The 20,628-nt window shown below is 48.9% G+C and overlaps 1 protein-coding gene and 1 pseudogene across 1 annotated transcript; both read left to right on the forward strand.

The window, feature by feature from the left end:
• The first annotated feature begins 1,939 nt into the window (after nucleotides 1–1,939).
• Nucleotides 1,940–4,895, forward strand: LOC146199531 (uncharacterized; annotated as a pseudogene).
• A 3,273-nt stretch (nucleotides 4,896–8,168) lies between these two features.
• LOC146199532 (uncharacterized) lies at nucleotides 8,169–8,884 on the forward strand. Its single transcript, XM_084592139.1, has 2 exons — nucleotides 8,169–8,440; nucleotides 8,665–8,884. The coding sequence occupies exons 1-2, from the start codon at nucleotides 8,169–8,171 to the stop codon at nucleotides 8,882–8,884; spliced, it is 492 nt and encodes a 163-aa protein (XP_084448265.1).
• The last annotated feature ends 11,744 nt before the right edge of the window (nucleotides 8,885–20,628 follow it).

The following is a 20,628-nucleotide window of genomic DNA, read 5'->3' on the forward strand; positions in this document are numbered from 1 at the left end:
CGTCTTATTAATTATCGCTAATTAGTCAATTGTGATTAAACATGAATTGATTGCTATCCTTTCAAGTCACATATCGTGGTGTAGCTTATATTGAGTACAGCTGTACTAAACTAATGTCACTGCACTAAGCAGTAATTATTTAGCGCAATTAGCGGTAAATAATTAAAACGTGCAGCGAGTCTAGTGCTGTTGGACTTGGCATAAGCTATCCAACTATATACGACTTGTAGCTATAGCATGTATTTCAATATTTATTCACAATTATTCAATTAGCAGTAATTAATTAGCGCAATTAGCGATAAATAATTAATACGTGCAGCTAGTTCAGTACTGTTAGTCTTGACATAAGCTATCCAACAATATACGACTTGCAGCTATAGCATGTATTTTATTATTTATTCACAGTTATGCAACTAGTAGTAATTAATTAGCTCAACTAGCGGTAAATAATTAAAACGTGAAGCATAGTCCAGTGCTGTTGGACTTGGCATAAGTTATCCAACGATGTACGACTTGTAGCTATAGCAGGTATTTTAATATTTATTCACAATTTTGCAATTAGCTGTAATTAATTAGCGCAAAACGCTACTAATATGCTCAGGAACCATTCATGACGCCATAGACCAAAATTAATCCAAGCGGCGTTGCCATGCAGTAAAGAAATATCCGTAAACGAGCCGCGCGCTTGGCTGCTGCCTCTACCGTGAATGTGGCCGCCTGTATGTCTTGCCCCTCCCAAGATGGCGGCACGTTGGCGTCACTTTTTGGACGTCACCTCCACTCCAGAAGTTTTTATATATCCTCCTTGGGACTAATGAAGCGCGTGCGTACTGCTGGTGGCAAGGATCACGGTAACGTAGACGAAAAAACGCAACACGCTCTGCTAAAGGTGTCTAATATGGCGCTGCGTCGCACACGCCGGGCTCATTTTAGCCATACCGTTCTTTTACCTTTTTGCCTCAGTGCAATGCGCATCCTCTTCGGGCAGCCGCCATTCATCGGCCAGTTCTAGGCATCAACGACGCTCGCGTCATGCATCGGTTCACCCTCGTCGTGGCTCTGCGCTGTGCGCCTCTTTCATCGGCAAATCACGATCGACTCCCTTCTGTTAAGGTGCATGTGGCGATGTCTGTCCGAACCAACCTTCTTGGTCCGAACTCAGGTCTTCCTCGTTTCGTGTTCCAAAGGTGTGGCAATTAAATGTGTTCGTGATGACCAAGCAGCCTTGTGTTGCGACTCTTTTGTGACGAATGGAATCATCGTGCCTGCGTCTGCATGTCGATGGCGGACTATGTCACAGGTGCGGTCGCACGTACTAATTATCCTTTTATTGCTTCCGATGTGCCCTCTCCCTTTCTCGGACGACTTCTTAGACAGTGGCCCAGCTGCCCCTGCCCACACGAAAGTCGGCCATTCTAGTTCGCATGATGCTCATAATTACAATCGAAACGGTTCCCTTCGGCTGAACAAGTCCCTCCAACTGTGAACAATTGCTCAAATTGACCTCTGCTCCACCATAACGTCTCTCTCCACGCTAATATTGTTGCCTTCCTCAGTAAAACGTGGCTTGACCCAAGTGTCTACGACGTCGAAGGAGAATCTCTCTACACACACCGTATTCCGTCGTGACCGTTGCGGCCGGGGGGGGGGGGGGGGGGCTTTTTAATCTTTTTAATCGCACTCTGATCAACATCTCCACCCGTCGCCGATATGACCTTGAACTCCGAGATTTAGAGGTGGTTTTTCTTGACATACTACTTCCTCTGGGCACCATCCTCCTTGGCTGTATTTATTGCCCTCCCAAGAACCGCTTGGATTCTTTCAAGTTACTTGACGCCGTTACTATGGGCTATCGGCAACATCTGCCTCACCTTACGACGATGTCGTCCTAGTCGGTGATTTCAACACCAATGTTTACTGGTGGGGTCATGATAAACACATGTCCATGGACAGCGGTGGCTGTCTCCTTCTGGATGCAGTCACTTCAGCCGAACTGTACCAGGTCAATCGCGAACCCTCTTACGTGACAGGGAATCGCTCGTTCTCTTGACCTGACCTTCGTCCGTACATCAGCAGAGTCGTCTCTTGCAGTGTTCTCCCGGGGCTGTCCGGTAGTGACAACTCTACATTAGAACTGTCTTACGCAACACTTCTTCCAGGCAAAGGCCACCTCGCCAGAGCTGTATAGCAATTTAGCCGCACTGACCACGATCACATGACCCGTCTTGCCCACCTAGCTCCTTTTTGTTTAACATCAAAGGACTCCCCCTTCGATTACGACCTGTGGTGCAACTTTGTTCTTGTTATCGAAAAGAAATGTGTGCCCTGCCTTATCAACACAGCACACCGCCGCAGTTTATCATGGATCGCCTGTGACATCATCAAGATGTCTAGCCGCAAAAGGGCTCTGTTCAAACATGCAACATAATTGCAGTGTCTTGTCGCCTATCAGGAGGCGAAGTCGCTTCAGCGCGCCCTGAAGTCCGCTTTACATGTGGCCCACTCCGTTTATGCTAGAGAAGTTGCTCTCAAAGCCAAGGAAAACTGAAGCTATTTTGGTCCTACGTGCGCAAGCTGCAATCTAGCTCTAACCAACCCTGCTTCCAGCACAATCTTCCCGTCACTGACCCATCCACCATTTCCAACCCTCTTTGCTTATCATTTCTCTTCATCATACAGTCCCACCACCTCTCACGATCCAGGTTTCCTCGTCCAGCTTTCCGAATCCTCCATTCCTCCACCTCGCTCTTCCATCTCTACTCTTACACTCACCACTGAGCACCTAGATGCAGTTGTCCAAATTTTTAAGCCGTTACATTACCCACCACCTGACCTCATCGCTCCAGCTTTCCTGAAGCTGATATATTCTCATATCTCTAATTATTTCCTCCGAATGTTCCAGTCCTTCTCTGCTCATTCATTTGTACACGACATCTGGCATCAATCATACGTTACCCCTATCCACAAGGGCCATGGAAAGCCTGCAAATGCAACCTCGAGTTATCGTCCAGTGGCCGTGACATCTGTTCTTTCCAGGACTTTCGAAATACTTTTGAACAATGTCATCATGACCTTCTTGGAGGAGAGCCATATACACTTCCCAGTATTGCTTCCGCCCTGGCCGCAGGTGCTGTACAGCTTAGGCTACACTTACCCACTTTGTGAGTGACAGCCTTGACAGCCGCATTCCTGTTGAGCTTGTCCAACTCGACTTATCCAACGCATTCGAGACTAAAACCATGCCCTCCTCATCAAAGGCACACTGGTCGGGCTTCGAGGCACCGCCCTACTATGAATTGCTCGTTTTGTCACGAATCGCAGCCAGCGTGTCCTCTATAACGGCTCAGTATCTGAGCGCTGCACAGCTCTCTCTGGGGTCCCACAAGGTTCTGTCCTTGGCCCAACCCTATTTTCTATCGACGTCAACGACATTCCCCAGTCTCCGGACAGTCTGCTGATACAATGTACGGATGATATGTCCACCATCTCTCGCATTGCCACTCATCGTTTCTCTTTCCGTCTCCAGGTCCACCTCAAAGAAATCACCCGATGAGGCTCTCATAACTACCTTTAATTAAGCTACAAAAAGTGCAGTGTGACGCTCTTCCACACCAGAAACTCACCTTCACGCCTGCCTACAACGTGTCCGGGATAGCAATTGAAGCCGTCCAGTCCGTTATCATCCTCAGCGTCACCTTCACCCCAGAGTTAAACTTTTCGCTTTACATCTTCCAGGTCGTGGCAACAGCAAGACATATGCTGGGCTTTGTGTCACGAGTGGCGAAACACCGTGGCCCATATGCCATCCGATCCCTATACACTGTCCTTGTCCTCCCTCGCATCGAATGTTGTGCCTACATATGGAGTCCTTATTGTGACGTACTGCTCGTGCGCATGGACGAGGATGCGGACGCTGGTCAATGACATTTCCTGGACACTGCTGACCGCGCCATGCCGGCGTGGCCAAACTCTATGCATGGCCATATAACCTGCCCATATATAGACAGCCACCGACAACACCCTTGGGACGGAACCTGCGAAAGCCGCGGGGGAGCTAACAAAGGCAGCCGGCGGCCGCGGAGACCGGTCAACCCGTACGGCGGTGAAAAGGAAGCGCAATAATGGAGCAACGGGAGAGCGAAGGAGAGCAATTGCAGGCAGCGGACGAGACGGTCGAACGAAAACAAGCAGGGCAGAAGAATGGGGCTGCGCCACGAGCTGTGAGCCCGCGGTCTAGCCGCCGTTCAAGTTCGGTCCCTGTCATCCCGCCTCGACACCTGCAGCTTATCCTATCGCCTGCTGGGAAGCAGCAACGGAAAGCAGCAGCAGCAGCATTCGTCATCCCACCACCTTGGCCGTGACGAAAGCCCAGCCCTTCTTCGGAGCCCGTGCCGCACCACGCCGACGCAGCCCATGGGCAGCAAGCCGTAAGCAACATTGAGCCAGCTGTTTTAATTAAATAAGTTTAAAATTATATTCCGAGTCTGTGCCTCCATCTCCTCGTGCCCATTGTGGACCCAGGACCACTTTAAGTAACTCGAGTCATCACATTATCAAGAAAACCTCATGAAGCGACTCGAAAGCGTACAGAGAAGAGCCACGATCATCTTGTGTGTACAGCTTGTCCAGCGGCGCGATCTCCAGCCAAGAGGCGGACCCTCGAGCACCGCCGCCGAGTGGTCCGCCTCGGGGTCCTCTCCTCAGCCCACGACGGCTCGCTCAATGGAGGCTACCTTCATTCCGCCATCAGGTGAAACAAACGCACTGGGCAGCCCAAGCCCATCCACGCCCGAACTGTCCGCCACAGACATTCCGTTCTCCTGACTTTCTGTTCATACCAAAGACCCAGAGGACGCCTCTCCCCGTCGACCGTGCTGAGTCATGGGCCATCATAAGCAAAATTTCCCCTCGCAATTCGGAAGCCTTAAAATGGAACCCTTTGAAAGTTTCAAGCATCTTGATCAGATTCTCATCTTGATCCTCGATCTGGATCCCAACTAGTAAATATGTAAATAAATTGCGTACATCTCGTCTAAATTCGGTGAACCGGCTGCATCTTATTCCGCACTTTGTTGGAGAACCGAGAAACTTCGGAGACCACCATCGAAGTAACGAGCCATCAACATCCTAACTGGCGCAGTCGAGCAGGATTCTACAGCGGTGGGCGAGTGGAGCAGCAGCGGTGGACACCGGACGAGGTCGGTGGAGAGCGAGCGAAATCGTCGAGCGAGCGGAAATAAAGTGCCGACGAACGACGTATGGTCCATAGCTGCGCTTCCCTGTGTTGTATACATGCAAAACTTAAGCAGGAAAGGATGGCGTTTCATATTTTCGCACTTGGACACTCGCGGGTGGTACTTTTTTCATTGAATATGAGCCGACTCCGACCCCGTCGGCGAGTAGAGCGAGCCCGCAAGATTTGTGTGGGATTTCGACGATCGTGGAGAGCAAATTAACACGTTTTGTCAAGTGCAAATGATCATCGAGGGTGGTTTTGTTTGTAGTGACCTGAGATCGACGTTTGATTTTATCACAGGACGCCTGTACAGAAAGCGGTAAGGGTGACCCGCGAGGTTGCCGAGCAATGTTGACGGCGGCTGGCAGTATTCGGCGGCACTGGCGGTACACACATATTACAATTTTAATTCATGCTAACCATTGGCGAACATACTTCCGGTTAAAGCGGAGCATAATTAAGTATTTATGGCATCGTAGAGAGCAAATACAAGGGCACGCCAAAGACAATGCCACTCGATCCTGCACGGCATATACCAGTGCATGCCAAACTTTACACCGCGGAGTGCTTACTGAGGAGAGTGCTCAAACTAGAGGGGCTTTAGCTCAAACCAGCTTGTGGCGCCCCGAGCCAGGAGTTTATACCGTTTCTTCCGCTCAACAGGCAATCGTCCTATTTTAACCCCTTGGCATCTGTACGCCATTGACCCCATAATAAAACGAATTCAGTTACATTACTTTCTCTTAGCCACTTTCCTTTTCTCTCATCATTTTTCCCAGGTTCTCCCCAGCAAACGGTACGCTTGGGTCGCCTTCACAATTGTGGCAGTCTTTCTCACCGCCCCGGCGCTTATTTTTTATTCTTGTTTGCATCCATAGCAGCCGAAGCATCACACGAGACCACTGAAACCACTAAATGACTAAATCACACTCAATGGGATAAAAAACCGCGAACGCAAAAGGAACACAGCGGCTGCAAAATACACGGCGTCTGCTTCTGGGCCGTCTCATTGTTAGCTCCCGTCAGCCGCTAGGTGGCGCCACATGTCTCAGCAAACTCCATTACAGGATGCTTATACGACCGGTAGCTGGATACCGTCGTACGAGAAGCCGCATATGGGAGCGATATGAACCAGCAAAGGAATAGATTAAGTGTCCCCCAATTTTTTAAAGGATTGCTTACCTCTATCTGGGATACCGGGTATAAGTTATGATGGCGCATAAAAAGCTACTGTTTTAAAGTGATCGTTATTACCTCATGTCGAAAAACATTGCCCAGCGGCATCGAGTGCAAACCATGTGACACTACGCAGCCTCAAAAAATTAACCAGCATGCCTCCGGTAGGTGGTAGTTGGCAGGCGAGATGATCAGGCACCATGGAGGAAGTTTTTTCCTTCCTCCATGTCGGACACTGAGTTTTTGACTGGCCGTGTGACGTCACGAGACTAAATTCATGGTTGTGTTGGGCTACTTATTATATATTATTCCCATTGGTGGTGGCATAGTCACATGTGCAGCATTATGTATAAAACAGATTAATCGCACTATCGTGTATATTCTCCATGGTTCTCATTGATAATCTGTAAATTTCTGAGCTGAGGGTGCTGAATTTACGCATATTTGAAGATTTAAAATAATTTACGGCAAAAAACCGAGCGATCACAGAAGCGGTTAGGCTGATCATTGGAAACATTGAAAATATATCCGTGGCAGCACGATGTAGGAAGTGTGAGATGCATAAAAGCCTCTCGCTGCCAAGAGCAGCCAAGTTTAGAAGCAGTCTGGTAACTTTGCCCGGGAAGGTAGAGCTTCGGCGGCGCCATGAGACTCAGCGAGCCGCTATTCGAGAACTTTGTTTTGTAATCCAGTTGTTAATCGAGCATCTAAAATAAATGCACCCGTTCTCACATCTATTGCGCAGTCGACGTCCCGAACTTCGGTGCAGCCTGCCCGTTCATAGATGCCAGCCCCTTCACCGAAAGCCAGAATTAAAATGTGTCGAGCTCAAGCAGCTAACTTCAACCGCCCGTCTCTGCCACCATGCCGCTCATCAACTGGGAGTAAGCCATCGCCTCAGACCTTGCTGGATTTACAGTGGATTTCTTACGGGATGAACTATAGCAATGCAGTTTGGACAACATCAGTTCCAAGGACCAAATTATTTCACGCAACCTTGCCGACACTGCTTCAAAACGAGCCCTGCCACCGGAATCAACTGCACCATCTAACGAGACAGAGCCCTTGCCTACGCAAGGTGACCAGTTGCAATCTATGCCAGTGTTCAGCACCGACCCTGTACAGAATATGCAACTTTTGACCATATATCTTCAAAATCAACTGGCCCTGACACTTTCACAAGCCTCTTCGAGAGCAGTGCACGCTACATCTTTGCCGTACTTATCAACACTTCCAACGTTCAGTAGCGACGGAGGATTATCAGTGGCCCGATGGTTAGACGATCTCGAGCGCACCTAACAGTTTGCCTCTTGGGAACCCTACCCTGCTGGCCATCGTCCTCTTCGTGGTCCAGCCGCCGACTGAAAGGAAACCACTGGCCACCAGCTAAAAACGTGGGCCGAGTGGAAGCAAGCGCTAATAGCGCAATTCGGCGAATGACTATCCGTAATACTGTGGCAGCAGCTTAATTGTCGCTGCTCGGGAGCAAACCCAAACTGAGACTCTCGTCACCTATACCTTCGTCAAACTGAACATCATTTCAAAAGTGTTCGCTGTCATTGACAAAGAGCGCATCAATTATTCAATTCAGGGCATCCGCGAAGAACAAGTGGCTACAGCAATCGTTGTTCAACGACAAAAGACAGTCCAGGATTTCGTCAGAATCGCTTCGGAAGTTGATCGCACCATGGTTCACTCTCGCATGATTAGACTGAAAAAACCATCTGAGTCAATTTCGAGTTGACAGCCGCGTCCTATGACCTCCAGTGCAACAGCCACGGCCGAGAGCACTGCAGACATCTGCCAGACTTCCCGACCTATACATAGAATCTACCAACAACCAAACCGTACTAGGCTACCATCCCCGAGAATCTCCAGCCTGCCACCAGCTGATCAAGCATATCGGTACGAGCCAATTTCCTCCAAGTATGGTGCACCTGCCTTCAGACAAGGGCAAGACCTAAGCGAAGCGGTATGTTATAGCGGCAAGAAAAACGGCCACCTGGCTAGCAAATGCCCTGAGAAAGGGCAGCCCTCCCGAGACAATTGAGACGCAAACAATCCCAAAAGCGCCAACAGCATGTGTCGGCCGCACTGAGGACCCCTTGTTCGGATCCAAACAAAGGTCTACGGCTGTCACTGCTCACGTCAAGGGGCTTGAAGAGATCAGCGCCTTTTCAGACAGTGGTTTGAACATCAATATCCTTGCTGCCAGTCTAGCTCGGAAGCTCAAGGTAGAGCCTTAGATGAAGCCACCCCCTCCTCGTTGTCGGAGGAGGCTCCGTCGTGCCTCAGGGATCAGTCTTTTTGCGAATCAGCATAGTTCCTCTCTCTGGGATTGTGGAAGCAGCTGTTCTTCAGAGGGATGCCCTTCCCCTTATCCTGGGCGAGGACTGGTTCTATGCTGCTCAAGCTGAACTTGAGGCCTCCACATCTTCTTGTTATTTTCCAACCCTCTACAGACACTTGTGATGTGCAAAAATGAACTGTTACAATGAATGCCGATTGCAGTGGTATTACAGCATCAGATTTATCTCGCTTCGACCCACCGCATACCACCACTGAACCCCTACAAGTGGATTTTGAACCAGACGAACACGAGCCATTGTGGAGTAAGCTCAATAAGGCACCCAAGTCTCAAATTCAGCCAGCAGACTTCAAGAGCACAGCCCAGCCAGCCTCCTGAAACCTATTCCTTTCTGAGCCACATTCATCCATGCTCAGCAATGATCTCCCGGACATCGTCATCGGGACCCAACTCAAGCCCGAAGAACAGCAAGCAATGAGGCAAATAGTGCACCGCCACTGACGCCTCTTCGCTACCAGCCCTGATGACATCGGCCTGTATGAAGGCATCGAGCATGAGATCAAGTTATTGCCGGACTCAAAGCCTTATGGACGGCAACCGTACCGCTACACAGCCAGTGATTCCTGGAAACCCAAACAGCATCCCTTCTGCAGAATGAAATCATCCGTCCTTCATTTGGACCATGGGGGTTTCCTGCCATTGTCGTGACGCAGAGACAAAAAGGTTACGCGTCAACTGCATACCTTTAACAGGATGACGATCGATGAACGTACTCCAAGCACTGCCCCGCACCGACAGCATTTTTATGACCTTGCCAGAGGTTCTCTGTTTGCAATACTTGACCTCTGCTGTGCTTATTGGCGGATTAAAGTAAAAGATGAAGGAAAAAAACTACCTTCACGCAGAGAAAAAACTTTCAAGTTGACAAGAAGGCTATTCGGGTTGAAAAACGCACCATCTCCCAGAAAGCAATGCACCGAATATTTTATCATGTCAAAGCCTGAAAGTCAAGGTGTCGTGTACGCACATACCTTGACGACATCATCAGAGTTTCTCAATCTCCTAGCTAGACGAGACCCTCAGTCTCCTACAAGTCGGCTTCAAAGTTTCTTTGAACAAATGCAAGTTTGCTGTCCTGTGAAGTTTCTTGAATTTATGATATCTGAGCAAGGAAAACGCCAACGTCACGCTTGTCAAAGCACCTGTTATCTTGTCTTCAGACAGCTATCGTTTACAGGCGCTTCATCCCGAACTTTCCGAGAGTTGCCGCACCTCTGCAAACCACCGTTCGAAATGCTTACTTCGAGTGGACAGCTGAGTGTCAGCAAGCCTTCGAAGCCTTTCGCGCCACACTGACAACAGCACCTATACTGAGACACTTCAACAATGAGCCACCTACAACGGTCTCCACAGAAGCATCAGCTACATGTCTCAAAGCGATACTCATGCAGCGCCAAAACGACAGGGATCTGGTGATTGAGTACGCAAGTAGGTCACTCACAGAACCTGAAAGAAAACTTCACAGTAATGTTTGGGAGGCTCTGGCAGTACGCTGGGTCAATAATCGCAAGTTTCGACATTATCGGCTGGGCCGACGTTTTCATTTATTGACTGACAATTGGTCAGTAGAACCAACTTCAAGCCTTCACGGCGGTTCACTAGAATGTTGCTTAACCTATCTGAATTTGACTTTTCGGTTAGAGCAGGACGCCAGAATTGTGTGGCCGACATGCTATCAGGGTAATCCTGCGACATGGTCCGCCCCACAGCTACTCTTGCTGTCATGCAAGCAGACGATGAAACTTGCAGGACCATCCGCGTCAGGCTTGCTTCAGGTGAAGACATCCAGAACTTTAATTATTGACGGCATTCTATGCAAGGTTGTGACTTCAGAGCTTACAAACCATCGTCGTTCCCACCAAGATGCAGCAGCAGGTTCTTCAGCTTGTATACGACGCCAGCGGTCACATGCATGGATACCCAAGTACGTTGACAATGCTGCAAGAGTGTTATTGATGGCCGCGCATATGGCAGCCAAAACACGCGATTACGTTCAGGCCTGTCAGCTATGTCAAGTATACAACCGCTCTACCTCACGGTCAGTTGGTCCCATGTGTTTTATGCCGACAACAGAACTTCCATTCAGTGCAATTGCCTTGGATCGCATCACAATGACCCCAGCTGAGGAAAAATATATACTCAATGTCATTGACTTCTCAGTGAGGTATACTGTCTCAGCTGCTGTGCCCACAACCTCTGCAAAAGACGCCTTGAGACATCTGCACAGTTTTTTACACGTTCAGTGTTATACCCGATTATTGTTATACCCGTGACACATAGGTGACGTAGCCTTATACGTCATGCACACGTTTTTCGAGGTGTGTTTTTTTTTTTTTTTTGTCCGTGAGAGAGGCACGAGTCAAAATTAAGGCGACATGCGGGGGAATGTAGAGTGAGCGTCGATTCTGTGCGTTCGCAATCTTTGCTTTCGTTCTTTTTCTTGCGGTGGTTCGGTGGGGTGGCTGGTATTGGAAGCGACGCAGGGACTCGGAGTCGTGAGTCTGCGCCTTCGCAGCGCGCTGCAGGGATCGTGCGTCTGCTTTCCTCATTGTAATGAAAACGTGCAAGAGTACTGACCGTTTGCGGGACCGTAAATATATTGAGTACTTGCACATGAGTTATTTGCACACACGCGCGCCCACACACATGCAGTTGTGTAGTGGCAGAAAAGAAATGACTGCCAAGACTGAGAGCATTATCTAAGGGCGCGTAAACGTTGACGTTTGGAATTAAGCCGTGAAATTGTTCAAGATGTTCTTATCTTATGGACACTTTTTCGTCACTATAGACCGTTTACACAGAGTAGTTCCACTTTCGCTAACAAGTCGCGCCACTAGGGCGGCCGTCATTGCTGGCCTTCGGAACGCATCGACGCACAGTACGGACATGCTGTTGTGCGTCTTGTGTAAGAATGCCGGCTGACTTAAACACCGCTGCTTTGATGCAGGTTTTATCTGTATTGTCGAAGTATTCTGCTAAGAAGTATAAAGCGAATGACCCTGTTGTTTATTGGCGGAAGAACAGGCGATGCTTTCTACATAAGGTGCACATCATGGCCTAGGCCACTGTTTTTCTTGGAGGACTGTATCACGCGTTCATGTTCCTTTCTGGGACAAGAAGGCGCCTGTGAATTGTAAAGAAAGGCTATACCTCACAGAGCAGCTCATTTTAGCACCGGCAATAGTAATGGGAATGCGAGAACGACCCTGACGCTTTCAGATGAGTTGTATATTGTGTCTGCACTGCTGCCGCGTTTTTTTCGCAGGGCGTTAAGTACCTTGACGTGGGTAATAATGTCTATGCATTTATAAGAATTGATTGTGCAGAGAAGGAAAGTCCGTGTGGGCATGTCAGTGATTTTAATTAGTGACTTTAATTAGGTACTGTTCCCAAGGATAAGCGGGATCGAATCCCGGCCTCGGCGGCTGCTTTTCGATGGAGCCGAAAACCCAGGCGCCCGTGTGCTGTGCAATATCAGTGACGATAAAGAACCACAGGGGGTTCTTTACCACAGTCCTCCACGGAGGCTGATTGCATTAGTGACACTTCTATCAAACTGTACCGATGGGAAATGTGTTTTCTAGACGCCACTGTTTAAATATCTCCCGTATATCTACATAGTTTTTCTGTTGCCTTTGTTACTGCTTCTGATCCATCAATGCGCCTGTGTGAAGATGATGTATATAAAGATGCGTGTGGTTTCAATAAAAGCTAGTTGAAGTTAGCGCCTGTCCTGTGTTATCCTCTTAAGTAATCGTCCCTTTTGAGCATTCTATTTCTTTGTCCTCCACTCATAGACTGAGTCGCTTTGGGACGTTAAACCCCACAAACCAAACCGAACTTTAATTAGACAAGCACTGCTGCAATAGATGTAATAACTACTGTTTTTATAAACCTAATGCACGGGCCAGTGATGAAATTTACCATGATAAGATTTTTTATATCCCCGCTTGCTTGGGCTGCCTACTGTGTGTTCTGAATTCCGGTGCAATTTCCAGTCACTTTCGCTCGAACGCAGGTGAACGCCGCTGAGCGCCTGATGCGGCCTTCGAGCAGCGTAATAATATTTGAAGCCAGGACGTTTACAGGAGGTAAAATTGTATCTCATCAATTGTCGGGGATTACACACGCATCCATATTGAGCACTAAATATTGAGCACAATGCTAAATGGTGAACATTCATAATGCGTCTCAGCCAACACGGTCTGAACATGCGTTCGCCCTTTGCGCAAGAAAATTAAAAAATACGTTTGAGGGGTTAATCAGCCTGTACGCGGACGACATCAATCTCTGGATCAACAGAGGGAGCGACGCAGAGATCAATGAAACGCTGCAGGCGGCAGCAGATGTCATCTCTAAGTACGCGGCGGACAGAGGACTTAAATGTGCGCCTGAAAAATCAGAAATCTTCGTGTATAATGACAAGGCACTCAGGAATAAACCTCCCTCTGACCCACAGGTGTACGTGGAAGGAAGGGAGATACCAAAAGTAGAGACAATACGAATATTGGGACTCCACTTACAAACACACGGAAGGAACACGATCACCATTAAAAAGTTAGAAAACCACGCGACCCAGACATTAAACCTCATCAGGAGGGTCTCACGTAATGGAGGCGGCCTCAAGGAAAAAAACCTCCTGAGATTGGTACAAGCCTTCATCATTAGCAGAGTGGGCTACGCCACGCCATATCTGAACCTAAAGGCAGATGAGAGGAGAAAGATAGACGCGCTCATCAGAAAATGCGTTAAAAAGGCCCTAGTCCTCCCAACATGTACATCGACGGAGCAGCTACTGGCCCTAGGACTGCACAATACGATTTCAGAAATCACGGAAGCGGTTAAAACCTCGCAACTTGAAAGACTCAGCACGACGCGAGTGGGAAGAGCTACGCTAAGTAACCTTGGAATAGCCACAGACAGGGGGCAAAAGGAAAGGGTTGACATTGACAGGAAAATCAGGGCGCACCTAAGAATCCCTCCCCTACCCAAAAACATGCACCCTGAGTTTAATAGGGAAAGGCGACAGAAAAGGGCGGAAGCGATAGAAACAATATATCGGAGCAAACCCCCAAATGAAGTTGCCTACGTAGATGCGGCAGGAAACAGCCGCAGTCGATACATGACCATAGCGGCGGTAGATGGGGGAGGCACCCTCATCACGGCGGCTACCATACTAGGGAAAGAAACCGAGATAGCGGAGGAAGCTGCGATAGCGATCGCTTGCGTTGGCACCAAAGCTAGATATATTATTAGCGACAGTAAAACTGCAATCCAAAATTTCAGTAGGGGGAGGGTAAACCCCCTCAAGTGATTGATAGGACGATCAACATCATCTGGACCCCGGCGCACGAATCTGTCAGCGGTAACGAGGCGGCCCACAGTGCAGCTCGAGATCTCTACCTCCGAGCTGTACAGGATGGCTCGGCTCAGGCAGAACATAATAGAGAAGGGCGATTAATCTCGTATCAAGACATTACAGAACACTACAGGCAATGCCGGAGGCGTTTCCCCCCACCAAACAAGGCGTTAAATAGAGGTCAGGCAATGGCGTGGAGACGCCTGCAGACTGGAGTATACCCAAACCCAGTACTAAATAAACATATCCGATCGGACTGCGAGGACGATAAATGTAAAAGGTGTGGGGCGAGAGGAACCCTCGACCATATAATTTGGGAGTGCGCTTACTCCCCAGGCAGGGCGCAAAACATTAGCAGTAGGGAAGCCTGGGAAACCTTATTGCGAAGCTCAGACCCTGAGCTCCAACTCACCGCCGTCCAACTGGCAGCAGAGGCCGCCGGCGAAACCAAACCGGCCAGCATCTAATGCGACCATCCCGTGCGGCTGGGCCGCTAAGTCCCCTCCCCCTTACAGGGGGGTGAGACAGAGCGGCCCAGGCGGTGTGGTCCTTCTCTGTTGGACAATAAAAGTTTTCAACAACAACAACAACAATCAGTTTGTAATCTATTCAGTTCTACAGAAAACCATGTTTTCCACAAATAGCGATAGAGAGGAAATTGATAAAAAAAAAACCGCGCCGACGACTGACGGGTTTGTCGATACGTTCTACCCAATGCAGACAGTCAGAAGGACGAAATAAAAGAACTACATGGTTAAATTAAACTTTTTGTAGCACCTACACATACTGCGAGCATTCGCATGAAGTTTCAGGGCTGTCTACAAAACTCGTTGTCCCAGCGATAGCGGGTACGGAGCACCGTGCAGCCGGGTGCCAGCGCGCCGGAAGCCGTCCAACCAGAAGGCCAGCGATGGCGGAAGGGTCACATGATCAAATAGGGCAGCGCCCATGCGCTCGCGCTGTACAAGGCCTATAGTTGTTTCTCATAAGAGGCGTAATTCAAGATGCAAAAGCTGCAGTACGCGTGCACAAAAGAAGTCAAATCTTAAGCGCTACCTCTCGGGCCGAAGCAGCCCATATATCTCAACGCTAGGGGTAAAAATGATAGAAGTAAGCGTGCATGCTGTTCTGTTAATTCATGGTGGCTCTGCTTTGGCGAGGGTAGCTCCAAGTCGTCACTGGTTTAAAACCGCGCTGTCGAGGTTAGCTAGACTGCCCGCCTCCACTTTCATCCGTTCTAGGGGGGGGGGGGGGGGGGAAACAAGAAAGCGTGCGTGCTGCTGAATGGTTTGCTCGCCGGACGACTCGAGGCTCCCCCTCGTACAGTTCGAAGGCGTGTATCGACGGCCAAGCTCTTCCTTTCATCCTTCCCGCACATGGGATTTGAGAGACGTCTTGCAGCAGCCATCCTCTCACCTCCTCAAAAGAAATTAACAAAAAAAAAAACACCGACAGGACACGCAAAAGTGACGTAGACCCCACGTCACTTTTGTGTCACGTGATTGCGCGCCCAGGATCTGCAAAAACATCCTCCCACTTAAGCTTGAGCGCCGGTACAGTGTTCTAGCGCTGGGAAGGATGAGAGCTTTGGCGGAGCCATGAGACACAGCAAGCCGCTTCTCGACAACTTTATTTTGTAACCCAGTTTATAGAAGCAGGGCGGCGACGCTGTTTCCAGACGCAGTGGTGCACGCCATGCACATGCTAGTGAAGTTTTAGCCATGGCCTCGCTGTTTTCCTCGATAACGCTACCCCTGATCTTCAACTTCGTTCAAATTGAACAAACGCGCGCCCATGTAGCCAAAACGAGCGACGAGGCGCCGTCTTTTGAACTTACGTTATGCAAGCCCTGGGCGAATGTTCTCATTTTGATCAGCATATTCATCAAGAAATTGTTCAAAGCCCCAGGTTATGCTGTTTTAAGCTCGTTTCAGTGTCTTGTCGGTATACGCAACCCTACAATCATAATAACAGCGCGACATAGCTCCGCATGCCTAAAACATTCGCTGAAGAGAGATTAGCGGCAGCGTTATATAGTTCTTAAATGATATCGAGCATCACATATCGCCAATAAAAAAAGACGATGGCTTATTTTTAGAACCGTGAACGTTCGCTATGGCCCACTGCATGTGGAAGGCAAAGTCGAAGCTGCGGAAGCCGCCCACGTGCACACGCGCCACGCACTACCAAGCGCAAGCAAACCGACAACGATCGTGTCGCTAACGGCCGCCACCAACTCGTACCTTGCATCTTAACCACAAACAAGCATGAGTGACAACCTGCCGGTCGAGCCCGAGTGCCAGAGCCCTGTGAGTGGCGAGGAATTCAGCAGCCCCGACAAGTCTGGGTCAGAGAGCGAGACGTCGTCGCAACAATCCGAGGAAAGTGCGGCCACCGAGGAAGCCCCGAATACCGTGCCTTCGGCCCCCGAAGACGTCCGCGTGAGGAAACGGCCGCTTTGCAACTGGGTGGCTGTCTGTTGGGAGGCGGCCATCTTTCTGCTTGCTTTCTTGCTCGGCTCGGTGGTCATCACCACCTTCGTATGGGTGCGAACGCCGGACGCGCCTTCTCTGCTCCTCGCCCTGTGGTCTCCGGTGCGGACGAGCAGGGCCAGCCGGGAGCTGACGACGACGCCTCGCGGAGACAACTCCGATGCCGTCGGTGCCGACGTTCCCTGGGGCCCGTGCGTCGGTGCAACGTGCCTCGAGCAGTCTCGGCTGCTCCTGCGGCAACTGAACGCCACGATCGACCCTTGCGACGATTTCTACGAGCACGTGTGCCGCAACTGGGTCCGCGCGCATCCTCTGCAGCCTGGCCAGATGGGCGTCTCGGTGGACGACTTGATGCTGGAGGCGTACACCAACACTCTGGCCGCGGCCATCCAGGACGATCGTGGGGAATTCGCCAACTTGCGTCACTTCTTCAACGAGTGCCTGGCACCCGACGAGCGTCTCTACTACGAACTCATGAGCCTGTACCAGAAGTCTCTCGGTCTCATCGGCTGGAACACCACAGCTAGCAGCAAGATTACGACTGCTCGGCTGTCACAGGTGCTGGGCAACCTACAGCGAGACCTGGCCATAGACGTCGTCTTCCGACTAACAAAGGTTGGTCGATTTCCCAGCGAGAAGATGAGAGGGATTAAGTGGAATATAATTCCGATTCGAATCTAGTGTATGTATACGCTCGCTCATATTTGGCTACCAGGTCATCGGTGTGGAGAGAAATGAACGCGCACACACCGCTGCCCGAGCTTTAAATTTCTCAACCTTCCCCGGGGAGACCTCTTCGGGAGCTTCAAAGGGCTGGTTGTGCAGACCTTTCCATTAGACGCTTGCTGGGCATCCTCATCACAATGTACTGTTACATGCACCTGCAATAAGCACAAGTTAAGCGTTGGCAGGACTGTTTCTGTAGCAGCTCGTATCATTTCAAATAGCAGGTGTCCAAATAGGAGTCCAAATAAAAGGTGCGCGTACCTAACGTTGGGCCGATCACGACGTTCGTCGTGAGCGGCCCAACAGTTAGGCAATGCATTGTGACCATCTAATCGGGCGAGAATTGCTTTGGATTTTCAATCCCTCTAACATCATAACTTCAAAGTACATATTTTACTTTTGTTTTATTTTCTCATGAGGACGCAGAAATCGCATTTTTAGTGAATACATCGCCGTAATGGCTCATATCGGCATTCGGCCGCCGATCCGGTCGCGGGGTCGAATGCCGTCCCTAGCGGCCTTATTTCAATGGAGACGAAATGCAAAACACGATAGTTCTGTGCGATGATATTGGACTCGGAAGAACCCCGCTGTTCTAAATGAATCCAGAACTTTTCACTACGGCATCTTTAATAGCCTATGTGCCGCTTCATGCCGTTAAACCCCAGAAACATCCACCTTTACTGAAATAAAGTATGCAACGTGTATTACGCAATCGACTGTGAGCAGGATAGTATGTCTCGAAGCTTTTAGCAACCGAATACATCCAAGTTCGTGCGCGAAGTCCTCGGGCCTTCACTAAATCTGCATCGTTTTGTGATCGCGCGCCCTCATGCAGCCGAAACGAGCGACGAGGCGCCGTCTTTTGAACTTATGTTATACAAGCCTTGAATGAATGTTCTCATTTTGATCAGTCATATTTAACAAGAAACTGTTCAAAGCCTCAGGTTATGCTTTTAGCGCTCTTTTCTGTGTCTGCTAATCTGCTCCGCTTCTGAAGGAAAGAAGCTAACAGTCGGCGAGGCCAAGGAAAGCGTAGGGGATGTTACTTTATGTTCTTTTTTTTAATGTTTACTTGGATAATCACAGAAATTAGTAATGTAATCTTGTTTAGGGGAAAGATAATTAAACACAAAGTAGCAGAAAAAACAACGTGCCGATGGTGGGAACCGAACACACGACCTCCGAATATCGCGTCCGGTGCTCTTCCAACTGAGCTACATCGGCCGCTGTCCCCCCTGCTACTTGCTTGGGTATTTATGTTGTCTGTATACGAACCTGGTGAACACTCTCAAGGTTCGTATACAGACAACATAAATACCCAAGCAAGTAGCAGGGAGGACAGCGGCCGATGTAGCTCAGTTGGAAGAGCACCGGACGCGATATTCGGAGGTCGTGGGTTCGGTTCCCACCATCGGCACGTTGTTTTTTCTGCTACTTTGTGTTTAATTATCTTTCCCCTAAACAAGATTACATTACTAATTTCTGGGATTATCCAAGTAAACATTAAAAAAAAGGACATAAAGTAACATCCCCTACGCTTTCCTTGGCCTCGCCGACTGTTAGCTTCTTTCCTTCATGTATTATAACGAGCACCTTCATATCCCCTTAATTGATCTGCTTGTAGCTTACGGGGGTCTCGGTTTTGGCAGTCTTGAAGCCATAGGTAGCGTAAGAGAGTTCTAGCACAGCTTTCGCCCTCACTCTTGATCACGTTCTACGTCACGCTGGCGGTAACAAAAGGACGTTCTACGTCCGCCGCTAGGTTGAGGGTGGCGCCGGTGAACACTCTCAAGGTTCGTATACAGACAACATAAATACCCAAGCAAGTAGCAGGGGGGACAGCGGCCGATGTAGCTCAGTTGGAAGAGCACCGGACGCGATATTCGGAGGTCGTGGGTTCGGTTCCCACCATCGGCACGTTGTTTTTTCTGCTACTTTGTGTTTAATTATCTTTCCCCTAAACAAGATTACATTACTAATTTCTGGGATTATCCAAGTAAATATTAAAAAAAAAAAGGACATAAAGTAACATCCCCTACGCTTTCCTTGGCCTCGCCGACTGTTAGCTTCTTTCCTTCATGTATTATAACGAGCACCCTCATATCCCGTTAATTGATCTGCTTGTAGCTTACGGGGGTCTCGATTTTGGCAGTCTTGAAGCCATAGGTAGCGTAAGAGAGTTCTAGCACAGCTTTCGCCCTCACTCTTGATCACGTTCTTCGTGACGCTGGCGGTAACAAAAGGACGTTCTACGTCCGCCGCTATGGTTGAGGGTGGCGCCGGTGAACACTCTCAAGGTTCGTATACAGACAACATAAATACCCAAGCAAGTAGCCGGGGGTACAGCGGCCGATGTAGCTCAGTTGGAAGCGCACCGGACGCGATATTCGGAGGTCGTGGGTTCGGTTCCCACCATCGGCACGTTGTTTTTTCTGCTACTTTGTGTTTAATTATCTTTCCCCTAAACAAGATTACATTACTAATTTCTGTGATTATCCAAGTAAACATTAAAAAAAAGGACATAAAGTAACATCCCCTACGCTTTCCTTGGCCTCGCCGACTGTTAGCTTCTTTCCTTCATGTATTATAACGAGCACCCTTATATCCCCTTAATTGATCTGCTTGCTCCGCTTCTGGCAATTTAATTTAACCTGGTTTTCCTGACACATGAAAACAGGGGTAACAAAGGCTGCATTTAACTTGTTTGCTGCCGCTCTTCGTGCATCACGAATATCTGCTTTCCAACTGCGTTTTAAGCTCAGTGTTCTTATCGAAGCAGCTATGCGTTGTTTTATCAACGTTATAATGAAGAGAATAGGTAGGGATCCAGGGATCACGCAGTGGCTTCTGGTGCTCTTTTTGGATAACTCAAGATCTGGTGGGTGCGCCTGTTAATTCTAATGGCGAGGTATTTAACAGACATATGCAACCAAGCTCTGTCGTTTGGTTAAGAGGTCACTATATTAATGCACCCGGTACAAAGATGAACTATTTTTACCTGATGGCTGTGTGTATATAAACACATAATAGCAGTTCACGAGAATCTCCCTCCTAGGAGGAACTTTGCGGAATTTCAAAGCGATAAAAGTGCAATCAATATCTCTTCAAAATAGATGAATTGGAGTGGGAGAGGATCGTATACCGAATGTAAAATTATCCGTTGGTTCTCGACAGGAAAACGACACCAAATAATCTGCAAAGACACCTCAGTATAACAAAGCTAGACCTGCAACTCATCCACTGAAATCTTAATGTACATTTTTTAGAA

Source organism: Amblyomma maculatum, chromosome 2 (assembly GCF_055883805.1).
Source record: "Amblyomma maculatum isolate TAMU_Amacu chromosome 2, ASM5588380v1, whole genome shotgun sequence".
NCBI classification, from domain to species: Eukaryota; Metazoa; Arthropoda; class Arachnida; order Ixodida; family Ixodidae; genus Amblyomma; species Amblyomma maculatum.